The 14,456-nt window shown below is 37.8% G+C and overlaps 2 protein-coding genes across 2 annotated transcripts; both read right to left on the reverse strand.

Moving 5' to 3' along the window:
* Nucleotides 1–649: 649 nt before the first annotated feature.
* Nucleotides 650–4,915, reverse strand: LOC133530867 (uncharacterized). Its single transcript, XM_061868924.1, has 2 exons — nucleotides 1,842–4,915; nucleotides 650–866 (listed from the first exon to the last, which is right to left on the reverse strand). The coding sequence occupies exons 1-2, from the start codon at nucleotides 4,730–4,732 to the stop codon at nucleotides 650–652; spliced, it is 3,108 nt and encodes a 1,035-aa protein (XP_061724908.1). The 5' UTR covers nucleotides 4,733–4,915.
* Nucleotides 4,916–5,246: 331 nt separating this feature from the next.
* Nucleotides 5,247–14,244, reverse strand: LOC133530975 (mitochondrial import receptor subunit TOM20 homolog). Its single transcript, XM_061869042.1, has 4 exons — nucleotides 14,018–14,244; nucleotides 11,732–11,835; nucleotides 11,148–11,252; nucleotides 5,247–7,960 (listed from the first exon to the last, which is right to left on the reverse strand). Exons 1-4 carry the CDS (start codon nucleotides 14,142–14,144, stop codon nucleotides 7,829–7,831), a joined length of 468 nt encoding a protein of 155 aa, XP_061725026.1. The 5' UTR covers nucleotides 14,145–14,244; the 3' UTR covers nucleotides 5,247–7,828.
* Between the last annotated feature and the right edge of the window lie 212 nt (nucleotides 14,245–14,456).

The following is a 14,456-nucleotide window of genomic DNA, read 5'->3' on the forward strand; positions in this document are numbered from 1 at the left end:
GAGTTGGACTTCAAGACTGTTTATTAATAATCTAGGGTGGGTGCACAATTCTCAACTACCGACATCTTCCTTCTTAAAATCAAAAATAAGAAAACAACATCCTTAAAAGAAGCATGCATTACCTTAATTCTATTAACCTAGTACTTTAAACAAACCTATGCTTTTCCATAGATTGTAAAGAACCTATACAATAATATTAGTTATTTAGATAACATTTGTATATTATATAATTCTTTGTTTTTACTAAATACATTATTCTACTTTTACAATTTTAACTAATAAAATAAGTATTTATTGAATTTGAACATTATTTAGGTACCTACTTGTTTTTATGAAGTACATATCTTATTATTATTTTTAAATTGTTCATACTTTTTTAACTTTCTAACATATTTATTTTCTTTATACAATATTAAATGCGTTTTAGTTTATAATGTTTGTTTATTATTAGGTACTATCTTTTTTTTTTTTTACATAATGTATGCATACCTAAATAAACATTAAATATAATATTTTACTTAAATTTATCGAAATTGACAAATTAATCTACTAAACGATTATCTTAGTATATTTGAGTATTCATTTTTACTTATTTTAACAACCTATTAGGCAGGCAGGTCTCCAACAGGCAGGTATACTTGAATTCCAGTTATATACTCCAATTGCCCCATCTATTGGGAGGTATCACTGTCCTGCCGGAACGAGTTACATAAGAATCAGTTTGGTTTGTGTTTACATTAACAATATTTGAATTGGGAACCGAAGTTGATGTGAATTGCATTTGCGGCGGAAGAATGTGGTCGTAATCGAACCCATACTCCGGATCGGTTTCCGGACGGTGCGGGGAGTCCGGTATGATGTGACGTCTATTCCGTATTATTTTATTACCGTTTCCCATTAATATTTGATATGACCGATCTCTTAAAATTTTACTAACCGTTCCGCTTATCCAAATGCTGTTATTGTCATGCCTTACCTTTACTTTTTGCCCTACTTTTAAGGGAGATAAGTTTTTTGCGTTTATGTCGTAATACATTTTATATTTATTTTGACGGTCAATTAATCTGTTCCTAACGCTGTGATTAACTGTCGCATCTAGGACTGTTTCGCGTAGTGGTAGAATGCTACGTAATTTTCTATTTTGAAGTAATTCTGCCGGAGAGGGTAAGTATTCGCTAATTGGTGTGTTAAGATATTCTAGCAAGGCTAGGCGAAAATCGGTCGACGTATAGGTGCATTTTTTTATAATATTTTTTATTACCTGAATGCTGCGTTCTGATTGTCCATTGGACTGGGCATAGTGAGGAGAAGAGCGTACGTGATTAAATTGCCATTCATTTGCAAAATTACTAAATTCACGTGAAACAAATTGAGGTCCTCCGTCGGACATAATTATCTCGGGTATTCCGTGACTACTAAATATACATTTTAACTCATCTATTATCGCGTGAGAGAGTGTGCTACGCATTTCGCGTACCTCCACATATTTGGTATAGTAATCGACAATCAGTAAGTAATTTTTTCGATTGATATGAAATATGTCAATACCTATTTTAGACCATGGTCTCTTTGGTACTTCGTGTGGAATTAGTTTTTCTTTTGTGTTGTTTTTTCTAAATGTTAAACACGCTTGGCAATTTGATATAAAGTTTTTTAATTGATTGTTTATTTCGGGCCAAAACAATAACTCTCGCGCTCTTAACAAACACTTTTCAAGGCCAAAATGCGCATAATGTATCTTTTGAAGCATGTCACCGCGTAACTTTTTAGGTATTATTATTCGACATCCTTTCCATAATAATCCATTTCCTTCTGTTAAATCCTCTCTGTATTGCCAATACGGCTTCACAACATCTTCTACGTCTTTTTTTTCTTCTGGCCATCCTTTTCTAATATACTTTCTTAACAGCTGCATCTCACTATCACCATCTGTTTCTTTTTGTATTATTAAATAGTGCGTATCAGTTAGCTCATTGTATGCACACACTGTGTGCACCGCCTCTGTAAGTTCGTCTTGCAGGTCATGATGATCACTGGAAGAGGCCGCGGGCGGCTCGTAGGCGCGCGATAAAGCGTCCGCGATATGCAACTGCTTGCCTGGTTTGTAAACCAGCTGAAATGAATATGGTTGGAGCCTTAATAGCATGCGCTGTAATCTGGGTGGGGCATCCACAATCGGTTTTTTTATTATACTCAACAGGGGCTTATGGTCAGTTTCAATCGTTATATCTGAGCGCCCATAAATATAACCATAAAACTTCTCACATGCGTATACGCATGCATATAACTCTTTCTCTATTTGTGCGTATCTCTGCTCAGTTTTTGTAAGTGCTTTTGAGGCATAACACACGGGCAGACCATCTTGTAAAAGTACACATCCCAGGCCACTCTTACTCGCATCTACTGAAAGTTTTATGGGCTTAGACATACTGTAATATTGTAGCACTGGTTTTTCGGACAAACATTTTTTTATGATATTCCATGTGTTTTCATGTCTCTCACTCCAATGCCACTCTATATCTTTCCGCAACAATTCTCTGAGTGGTTCGGTTTTATTAGAAAGATTAGGTATGAAATTACCCACGTACGTTGTTAATCCTAACAAACGTTCAACGTCCTTACTGTTCTGTGGCCTAGGCATATTAATAATAGCCGATATATGACTATCATCTGGGTATAGACCTTTCCTCGTAATTTTATGTCCTAAGTATTTAATTTCCTCAAGACCAAATTTACACTTAGCAAAATTTAATTTTAAATTAATTTTACGACATCTCTCTAATACCTGTCTCAACCTCTCATCATGCTCAGATTTCGTTTTTGCAAAGACTAAAATGTCATCTACGTACATACAAACTCCTTCGATATCGTCAAAATTCTCATATATTTTGCGATGGAAAACCTCACACGCAGACGATATTCCATAGGGCATACGTAGAAACTTATATCTCCCAAACGGTGTATTAAAAGTGCAAAGATCACTATTTTCTATTTTTACTTGCCAAAAACCATTAGTAGCATCTAGTGTGCTAAAATACTGAGCCCCTGACAAATTCGAAACTATTTCGTCTAACGTAGGCAACCTAAAGTGTTCTCGTTTTATAGCTTGATTCAATTCTTTCGGGTCTAAACATATCCTAAGATCTCCATTTGGTTTTTTTACGATAGTCATGCTGTTGACCCAATCAGTAGGGCCCTCAACCTTTGCTATGATGTCTTGTCGCTCCATATCTTCTAACTTTGCCTTTAGTTTTTCTCGCAATGGTATTGGTACCTTTCTTGGAGCGTGCACCACAGGCTTGCATTCGCGATTCACTCTAATTTTATAACTACCAGGCAAACAACCTATACCCTGAAATACATCTTTATATTCCGTAACAAAAGCCGGAGAGTTCAATTGCTCCATTTCACTCACTGCGAATACTCTTTTAACCAAATTCATTACCTTGCAATCATATTTACCTAATACAGGAGAGGACGGCACATCCACCACTTTAAATTCCAAAAAATATACATTATCTTTATATACCACTTTCAAAAAACATTTGCCTAGAACTTCCAAGTTCTTTCCAGAATAACCGTGAAGCCGCGACGTGGTAACCATTAAATTTTCTTTGCTTAAACCAACTTGAGATAAGTAGCGTAATGGCAAAACATTAACTTCGGCTCCCGTATCAAGTTTAAACCTTAAATTATGGCTATTAATATTTAAAACAATCGACCATTCATCTATCTCATTATTAAGACAATATATTACCTGTTGGTCCGACTCCTCAATTTGATATACGCCACACATACGCGAAAAGTGATTCATGCGCGAACACCGTAAACAACGTTTCCCATACGCTGGGCACGCATAGTTTCCGTGCGTTGTACCACATTTGTTACAACAACGAGTACCGTTATTATACACATGCGCCGCACTACGAGCACCAGCGGCGCTCCCGCCCGCGCCAGCCGCCGCTCGCGCCGACACGGTCGAGTCCTGCGCGCGCCAACCGCTCCTGCTCCAAGCTCCCGCGCCGCGCCCGGCGCCACGGCCGCCTCGCGACCCCGCGAACCGTCCACGGCCGCGACCGTAACCTCCTCTTTGTGATATTTGCCATACATTATTATCTTGCAATGAATTGTTGTTGTCACCCGTCGTTATGTTATGTACCGATTTCTCTCGCGAGTCTTCAACAATTTTTTCCGAATACACTTTAGATACTATAGCCGCTCGACAAATCTCCATAGCTTGTTCTAAAGTCAAGTCGGCTTCACGTAATAATCTCTCCCGAATAGCTTTGCTCGCGATGCCACATATCAACCTATCCTTAATTAAGGAATCACATAAAGTTCCAAACTCACATGAAGTTGATAATTTCTTTAAATCAAACACATATTGTTCAATTGTTTCACTTTCTGCCTGATTTCGCGTAAAAAATCGATGCCTCTCAACCGTTAAGTTTTTCCTTTGATCAAAATATTTTTTAAATTCGTCCAAAACCTGTTCTACCGTAGTACACTTCACATTTAGTTGTTCATACAATTCCCTGCACTGTTCACCCACTATATGAAGCAATATATTTATTTGTATGGCCGATGTTTTTTTAGAAAGTTCACACGCGTCGAAATATATTGTAAATCCCTTACTCCATTTTTTCCAACTATCACTTAAACTGCCCGTAGTAATGTTCAATAAACTTTGATCATAAGTAAACGGTAACGGAGGCGTAAGCACTGTTTCCATTTTAGTATATAAACAACTGAGTCCTGTTAATTAAATATTATAACTTTTTATACTATTTTATCTTTGTTTGAACCATTTAAATAATTTCCGGCTGCGCCATGTCAGGGTAGGCGTCAATGATACTCGAGTTGGACTTCAAGACTGTTTATTAATAATCTAGGGTGGGTGCACAATTCTCAACTACCGACATACAGTACGAGGTTCTTCAAAAGAGTAGTGTACAGGTTTTTAAAGGGTCGGCAACGCGCATGTAACACCTCTGGAGTTGCAGGCGTCTATAGGCTGCGGTGACCGCTTACCATCAGGCGGGCCGTATGCTTGTTAGCCACCGTCGTGGTATAAAAAAAATAATATCTAACTGATAAATGTTTAGGCACTAACTGTAAATATATTTTTGACGTCGACACACATGTTGAATAGATACATACGGAAAGACGCGGCGGGGACTTTGTGTTATAAGGTGTAGTGTATTCGTGGTGGTTTCAAGTTAGAATAACTCAAATAAAAGGCAACATTTTTACACAACTTTTATTCACAATAAAATCTCAATCAAAACTCACAAGCATTCCTTAACCAGTTGCGAACAAAACCTAAAACAACAACTTGTATAGTCACGATGTTGAAAAATGGCGGATATTATATTTGTGAACTATCACAGCCAATCCTTACCGCACAGATTTTAAATATACATGTCACTTAAAAAAAAACGTTTGAACAGGTAAAATTTAGAAAATGTTAACGCGCATATACCGCTGACGTTACTGTAAGTGTCCTTAGGTTATGTCGTTCGCTTACTTTTAGGCGGGCAGTACGTGCTCCCCATCGTGGCTCAGTTTCACAGGTCGATATAAAGCGCGGTATAATTACTAGTGAAACTCATAAGTCGATAGTTGGGTTGATAAACAGCATGCGCGTGACTCCCCGCAGGCGGTATAACGACTAGTGAAACTCGATGGTTTTCGTTTTGAAAATCTCCCGCACCCTGCATATGGGTATCAACTAATGAAACTGAGCCATCGTGTAATAGGCGCCAGAAATGCCGACAAGACGATTAAAGGGTTAACATCAGTCGGCAATGCACAACATTAAATATTTCAACACTACAGCATTAAAAAGAACTGAGTAATTTATTAATTATTGTTAGTGACATGACATTAAAAAATAAAGCATGATTCGTATAAATTATTAAGAAATGTAAAGACAAGTATTGTATCAATAATCACTAAAATTAAGACTACATGCTATTGTTCAACTTAATTCTTTTAACATTCGCTATAAAGAAATGTTACATAAAGTAATGTATTTGAAAATACTTTACCTCGTTTGATTGTTCCAATTGTACATTAAAATAGAACAGCCCAATACGCAATGGAACAAATAATACGATTGGACTGTCGTTTTTCGAAGTGACAAGGTTCTATGTTGTATGGGGTTCAATATGCCATAGAACTCTGTTCGTTCGACTCAAAAGGAAAGGGGATTGAGAAAATGTTCAGTCATTTGATGTTTTCGAGTCTTTATTTGCACTTGCGGAAAAATAACATTAATTCTTTTAAAATTATAGCTTCAGTCCAGTGGGACTATTTCGCCAGTATCAAGGTATTAAGAGCCTTAAATACGACTAACATTGTACGGTTAGTACAAGACAGTGTACGGTGATTTTATCAGCTCTTGTAAAGCGATAGCTGGACTTTACAAGTAGCACGTGGACTACCGGCCGTTGACTCCAAAATGGTGGTTAAATGCGTTTCAAGATTAATTCTCCATTCACTGCACACTACCACATTAGTTTACTGTGTAATAAGCTATCGATATTACTTTAAACAATATTATTGAACAAAAAACAAAGGAAGGCTAACTATCAAGATGGCGCTCGAACCGGAAGAAAAAATGTATGTCGATTGCGACACTGTCTCATTTAACCGACGTTTTTAGATTGTCATTGTAAAATGAACCTGCATGCTTTGAAATTAGTTCCGTTATTTCAGGTTTATGCAGGGTTGCATTCTGTATATACAATACAATTCTTATATTCATTTATCATCATCATCCCCGTAATAATAATTAGTCGCTTGTTTCTCCTTTCTAGTAAGAAACACACTTTTGTAACTTAACCCATCCCACCAGCGGCAAGAAAAAGCACAAAAAATAGTTCAACATTTTAACCGCCACTATTTTATACACACTCTTGGAGTGGTATGGCGTCGGCTCCCGACTGATTACGTCATTTAAATTTGATTCTTCTCTTCTCGTCCCGGCATTTTTGCCACGGCTCATGGGAGCCTGGGGTCCGCTTGACAACTAATCCCCAGAATTGGCGTAGGCACTAGTTTTTATGAAAGCGACTGCCATCTGACCTTCCAACCCAGAGGATATAACTAAGCCTTATTGGGATTAGTCCGGTTTCCTCACGATGTTTTCCTTCACCGAAAAGAGACTGGTAAATATCAAATGATATTTCATACATTAGTTCCTAAAAACTCATTGGTAAGAACCGCGGTTTGAACCCGCGACCTCCGGACTGAAAGTCGCACGCTCTTACTGCTAGGCTACCAGCGCTCCTCAAATTTGCTTGATTGAAATAAAATCAAAATTCCAAAATTCAAAAATTACGTGTGCCACTTGCCACTAGAAGAGATAACACAGCATAGTTAAGAGGAAAGGGGACGACCATATCTCCATACAATCATAGTCCTTTTTTCCGATATTTTTATTATTGTAAAAATTAGGAGAGTAAAACAGATTTCATCCAAATTTCTAAGTGCTCCTAACTCTTATAATAATAAAAAAATCGATAAAAATCAAATGTAGGGGGCATAGCTATGGTGCATATGCAACAAATTGTGTCAAAATATTTTCAATAATGTTAATATCCATTAATATCCAGAGAGGAAAATGAGGACAACGTTTGTATGAAAAGGCGATTTCGCACGGGTCCTCCACTTTCGTCTCAAATTTTAGAAACGCATTAAGGTTAATTTTACACCGTAACCTTTGTCAGCTATGAGCAACTGTAGCGGTGAATGGGTTAAAACTATTTTTCTTCGTATGTAACGTCCCGCAAGTGCAAATCAATGTCGTCTAGGCCTCTCCTGCTTATTCCACGTCCTCCTCTTGCAGCACATTGCCTCCGCTCGCCTTCATGGAGGCCCGGAGTCGCTCCGAGACCTCGGGGAGCTTCTTCAGGAGCAGGTGGAAGATCGGGGCTGGCATGGTTTGTTGGAGCACCTGGAAACATGATGGATAAAGTATAAGGTCCAGTTTCATTGGTCGATAGGGCTGCAACATTTCAATAATGCATGCCATTAATAATAATATAATATAATATTTATTTCAGGCAATGTACCCATATCACAAATTTACAATATCACATTAAAATACAATAACCTAAAATGTAAAAAAAAGGTATATAAGAATAAAATAGAAACGTTCTTACAATGTATACAACTGGTCACTTATTTTCTATTTCGTTCGCGATGCATTGTTACCCAGTATTTAAAAAATCGGCAGTCCAGACGTTCAGACAGAGTGCGGAGAATCTCATTGTCCGATGTGCCCAGGCGATCCCTAAACGATGCTATGCGCGATCTCATCACCGCATAGAAATCCGGGATTCTAGCATCCGCGAACATGTTCGATACACTGCAATATCGGGGTAGTTTCATAAGTATACGGAACGCGTTGTTATATTGCACCCTTATCGTGTTTATTGCTCGTCTTGTGCAGTTGACCCAAAGCTGGCATGTGTAGAAACATTGACAAAATGCTCTGAACAGTGTCAGCTTCACTGGGTCACTACACCGTGCAAATCTTCGCGCAAGCATGTTACATCGAACTGCAGTAGCCCGGCGCTCACGCTCCACATCGGCATCATCTTTGAGACTCTCCGTCACCACGTGCCCCAGGTATCGAAATTGTACTACTCTTTCGATTACAGTGCCATCTAAGAATACTGGGGGAACCCTATCCGGACCCTTTCCTGCCCTAAAAACAAGGAATTGGGTCTTTTTAACATTATATTGGAGTCCATGTTCTAAAGCATATCTTTCACAAATGCTCAGCAGCCTCCTCAGTCCTCTAATTGAGGGACTGAGAAGCACCATGTCGTCTGCATAGCTTATATTGTTTACGCAAGTCGACCCAATATGGCAGCCAACCTTGGTGCCTCTCAGTTCCTCAATCAGGTCGTTTACATACAGACTGAAGAGATCCGGTGAGGTTACCCCTCCTTGACGAACTCCGCATTCTAGCCTGTATTCGCTAGAAGTCGAGTCGCCCCATCTTACTGAGTTCAACTGATTCTCATACCAGTATCTCAACAGATTCACGATTTGCTTTGGTACGTCTGACTTATCGAGTTTCTCCCATAGTAAATTATAATTTACCAGGTCGAAAGCACGACTAAGGTCTAGGAAGCAAGCATACACCGAAGTATCCCTATGAAGGTAATGACTTACGGTAGACTTTAGGCTGTATATAGCGGAATCTGTTAGAGCCCGGTACGAAAACCAAATTGCGCATCGCTTAACTCCAGATTATGCTTCAAGGACGGGTGTAGTAGCCTTTCTAGTATTTTTCCTGTAATGGTTCCAAGAGAAATGGGACGATAGTTTTTTAGACTGGTGAGGTCCCCCGTCCTATTCTTTGGAATAGGAACTACCACGGTTCTCATGAGACTGTCCGGCAGATAGCTACAGCGTATGCAAACATTATGAGTTTCACTAGTTGTACAGCCTGTGGGGAGTCGCCGTACGTTGTATATGGACAGAGTTATCGAACAATGAAACTGAGACGTGTGCCTTTAGGTCCCCACACTGCGACTTTTTATTACTCGAAAGTGTTTTAACCGCCACCATAGAGAAATAAGTAAGCGTGCTCATTCCATACATCAGTGTTCTTACCAAAACGCTTATTATTTTCGTTGTCGTCAAGTAGCGGATTTATCAGTACCGCTACTTGACACTAGATGTCACAAGTGTCGTGACTGAAGAAAAGCGTATTGCTCCACAATTTACAACTAATATCAGGAGGACATAACTGGTCCTTTCGGGCGTTCTCGGCTCCGTTCGGCTCAGCATAGTTCCGAGAAATTATTAGGGTTGGCACAACTTGACGTCCCTTTGCATGCACAACCACAGATAAGATAATGACTTGAATTTTGACAACCCTAAATAGCCGAAAGGGATAGTGCCATGCATTAGAAAGGGACATCACGATTCGTCCCTGAATCGCTGTCAAACTTCGGTTTGTAGGAAGTTTATTTTCTATACGGTAAGAAGGAGTTGAAAATGGAGTTCCGCTTAATATTCGTTGCACGCAGAAGTAACTTTTTTGGGAATGTGTTGAGAAGTATTTTTTTACTTTAACCTGTGAAGTTTTGAATTTTAGCGCTTCTTTGTTATGACTGTTATAGTACTGACTATAATTTAAGTTAAGGGTTGTTCATCCCTCATTTTACTTGTACATTTAACAACAAAATTAGTATATGTCTGTCTATGTGGCATAGAGACAATGGAATTCAAATCTGAAAATCTATGGTCACTGAAATCTAACCGAAAGAACTGATAGATATCTTAGGCACAAAATTGAACAGGATAAATTTAATATATTTCAGAATTATATGAATAATACTGATTAGAGTATATTATATTTCCATCTTAAATTGATGTCAATATTAATATATAGATTGTGCTATTCACGCTATTAAAGGTTAGATTTGACTAATCTGCGGTTAGATTTAACAAATCTTTAAGCTTTTCTACATGCCAATCAAATATCATAAGGCCCAGTCAATCGGCCCAGTAGTTTAGCCACGAAAAGATTACAGACAGACTTTAGAAATTTATGTTAGCGCAATTAGTATATAGCTTACATCATAAAATTCAATGTTCGGATGATACTAAGCTTAAAGACAGAAAAAACGCCTGAACAAATTTACATAGCATTTGGCATATCCAAGACCAGATTTAACCTAAAAGGTGAGTGCTGGTGGATGAAGGGGCGGCACGGATCCTGGCCCGAACACGACATGATGGCACAAATTCATCCTTTCTAAGTGCTACCAATTTAATGAACATGGGGGCTAAGTTTAACGACTGTGTTCTTATATTGATAAACTCGACACAGAAAGTATTTTTGAAACTTCACTCATTATTTTTACTAACGTAGCGAACATTAAATATAATTGAATTGTAGACTATAATTGAATTTAAATCCGAAATACCTAATACAAACAAAGCTGTTTGATGGCTATAACTAGTATTTGGGAAAATTATAGATAATTGAGTTTATCTGTCATTAAATTTTCTCTCTAAAAATCCATTGTATGATCATGAATTTGTGTGTTTTCAATGTTCACCGGAACAATCGAGTGTTACCCCAGGCTCCTTTAGATTAAAAATGGGAAGTTCCTTACACTAAGCAGCTGCTGCGTCTGGCCGCACACGGCCACGGCCTGCCCGAGGTGCTCCACGCCCGCCTCCAGGTCCCCGGCCGCCAGCAGCTCCTCGCCCAGCTGGATCTGCGCACAACCGACACCGATATATCCGCACCGCAGGTCCAACGCCAAAGACGGATTAATACGTCACAGACCACAGAGCAACATAGCCCTACGTGCATATGCTAAAGTTCAATTTCAGTTTTCACATTTGGTGTTGTGGCGTCCGAGTGACAGCTTTTGTGTTTGACACGGCGTCGAAAAGGTTAAATGCCAAATCTTACTAACATTCTATTATCCATTCCTGTTTCCTATTAAAGATTTATCAGTGCTGCTAGCCGATGAATTGGGGAGGGCAAGTTGATATGCTGAAGGCCTAGCTGAGGGGAAGAAGATGAAAATGCATTTTAATTTTTATCTAATCTTTGATCTCCTGCTCCCCCGTAGTGATGCCCTCATTAATAATTATTATAAATGTAGTTTACTGTATCGCAAAGATAAGTTTTATTGTTCAACTTTGTTTTTTTATAATACAACTGCGTGTATTAAAGATATTCTTATACCTGTTGCAGGAAGAACCGCTGCATAGCCTCATGGTCGCTCATATCTGGCAGGGGCCCACCCATGGCGTTTGAGCGTGACGCGTTCTTGCGAGCATTCTGTCTGCCTGCAAATATAATGAGGAATATCAGTGATGTTAAATGCCAACAACAAATTTATGGTACAAATTAGCAAATTTGATACTCAGTAAGTCCAAAAATTTACTGTGTAAAATTATGATGTGTATGGACACACCTTAAATTTTATATGGTACGGTTGAAATGGTACACGTATCATAATTATGGGACTATAATCAACCATTTATACACTGACGAATATTCAACCATTGCCGTCACAATCACAACACAGGGAAGGTTGTGACCTTTTTGATCCTTAAAACCCTTTATAGGGCATTAGGGAATACCTATTAAGATTTTATATGAAAAAATTGACCACCATATTAGATCATCTTTTTAAATTTTTTTCTTATGCAGAATTTTTTAAGCATTAAGTAAGCCTGTCACAAACGGAGCGATAATATACCAACAGATACGGCATCATACGATATCTTTTACGTACTATTTGATCGAGTCCGCAATGTTATATATATTTTGGTACCTTGCAATAAGATATTAAAATCTTATTGCAAGGTACCAAAGGTAATTAAAGGGTTAATAGTTGTTATCCTGGATAGGGATGGGAAACAATGCAAGACAAGGGTCATCTCCTACATTCCACTATAAAAGGGGTCATCCATATATTACATCACACGAATTTAAATTTTCTGACCCCCCTCCCTACTTGTCACATTTGACTACTCCCCCCAAAGAACTTAAAGTGATGTCACAAAGTTTGTGACTCCACGCCCTTGTCGCATCGTGTCACATTTTCTTAACCCCTAAACATATGACGTAATTTATGGATGACCTCATAGGCGTAAGGTTTCTTCAAAAGCTTTCCAAGACTGTTGCTTTTGTGCTGTTTTGACAAAGAAGTAGCCTAACAAGTTGTTAAATCAGAAAAGCATGAAAGTAAGTCTATTTTGTAATTTAATAAGCAAACAGTAATTATAGCTATCAAATTACAGACAAATAGACTATAACTTTTACGAGTTTCATGGTTGAGTTGTGTAGATAATACAGTCTGTGTGTAACTTTCCCTTGAAATATTGAGCTAAATTATATACTGCAGTTTTAAAGAAATAATGTGCAACACATTTATATTATACCTATTAGTTTCTCTTAACCCTAGAGTGCCTAGCCCACCTTTTTGTGAAACACTAGTGCTTGCATAGGGAGCCTTTTGATTGGCCCATACTTAACATGATTTATTGTTTAAATTAATAGATAAATCGTTTAAATAAATGGTATAAAATATATCAAAACCTATTAGAAAAAGTTCCATTATTTATAGTTATAGATACACTTAATAATGCTTTTTAATTTAACCCCCTTATTCATAAACATGTACTAAAGTTGCCGCTAATCATCATTTGTCCCTTTGCATCATACCAATACGTCGGAAAGGGACAAATGATGATTAGGGGCATCGGAACTTTAGTACACGTTTATGGATAAGGTGGTAAGTATTTTATCATGTTTCTACCCATTTGTGTTTTGTTTATTGTTATAAAAATGTTAGTAGTACAAATCAATTATTATTTTGTCACAGGTGGCAAAATGCTCATAGTGAACTAACCCTATGTTGGGCCATGTACTAGACTGCTCTGAACAGATCTTATTTTATAAACAATGGAACAGGTATAGCAGGAAAGATTAGGAAGTCAGTCAGCTAACGAATGAAGGTATCCAACTTATCTAAGATGTAACTCTGAAAATAGAACCCTAAAATCATATTGGCTATTCTACAGTGCTTGAAACGCAAAAAAAAAATTAAGAAGTTAGTAGACAGTTACATAAGTAAATTAAAAATACCTATATTTGTTGAAGAAACAATGTAAATTCCCCTAAAAGATGCGAGACATTAGTCTGTTTCCAATGAACTTCGATCAACGAACCAATGTCATTGCTGCATGTTACACAATATTTGGCCTAATTACTCGCACATGCGCTACCTCAGCGCATCTGTACATACATTTATGCGCTTATTGAAGCGAAAATATACACAAGTGCGCAACGATCACTGGGTTTGTAGGTTATTCAGAAATAAATCAATCACTGACAGTGTAAAATGAATGATGTGCGCAAGCAGCGTGTGATTTACATAAAATATCTTCACACTTGCACGATATTAGACTCAAATAGAGCATGAGAATGTTTTCTAAACACAAAAAACTACAATGCACTCACGTTCTCTGAGCTTTTTTTTGAAAAGAGGGTCCTTGCGACGTTGTTGGTCGAAATATACACAATACCCCAGGAACAGAGTCCCGGCAATGCCCACTGCAATTCCAAGTGTTGTGCGAGTCAACTCCATTGTAAAATTATATTTCGTAGCGATTTATTCACAGAAATAACGGCTCGCTTTTGTTACAAAATTTTGTGATCCGCCATTTATTAGCAAAAAGGACTTATGTTGGCAGCATTGACAGTCGAAAGCATTCACGAAATTTAAATACAAAATAGAATTATCACGATTTTATGCAAAGGATAATTACATTTAACTAACTATGTGAATATTATATTGAAAATAAACGTAATAAAGTCTATGTTTCGAATTTTCTAAATTTATTACTTTTATCCATTAGCAGATCTTGAACGCACTATTTATTTTCTAAGGTTGCCACTG

This window comes from Cydia pomonella, chromosome 24 (assembly GCF_033807575.1).
Source record: "Cydia pomonella isolate Wapato2018A chromosome 24, ilCydPomo1, whole genome shotgun sequence".
Taxonomy (NCBI): Eukaryota; Metazoa; Arthropoda; class Insecta; order Lepidoptera; family Tortricidae; genus Cydia; species Cydia pomonella.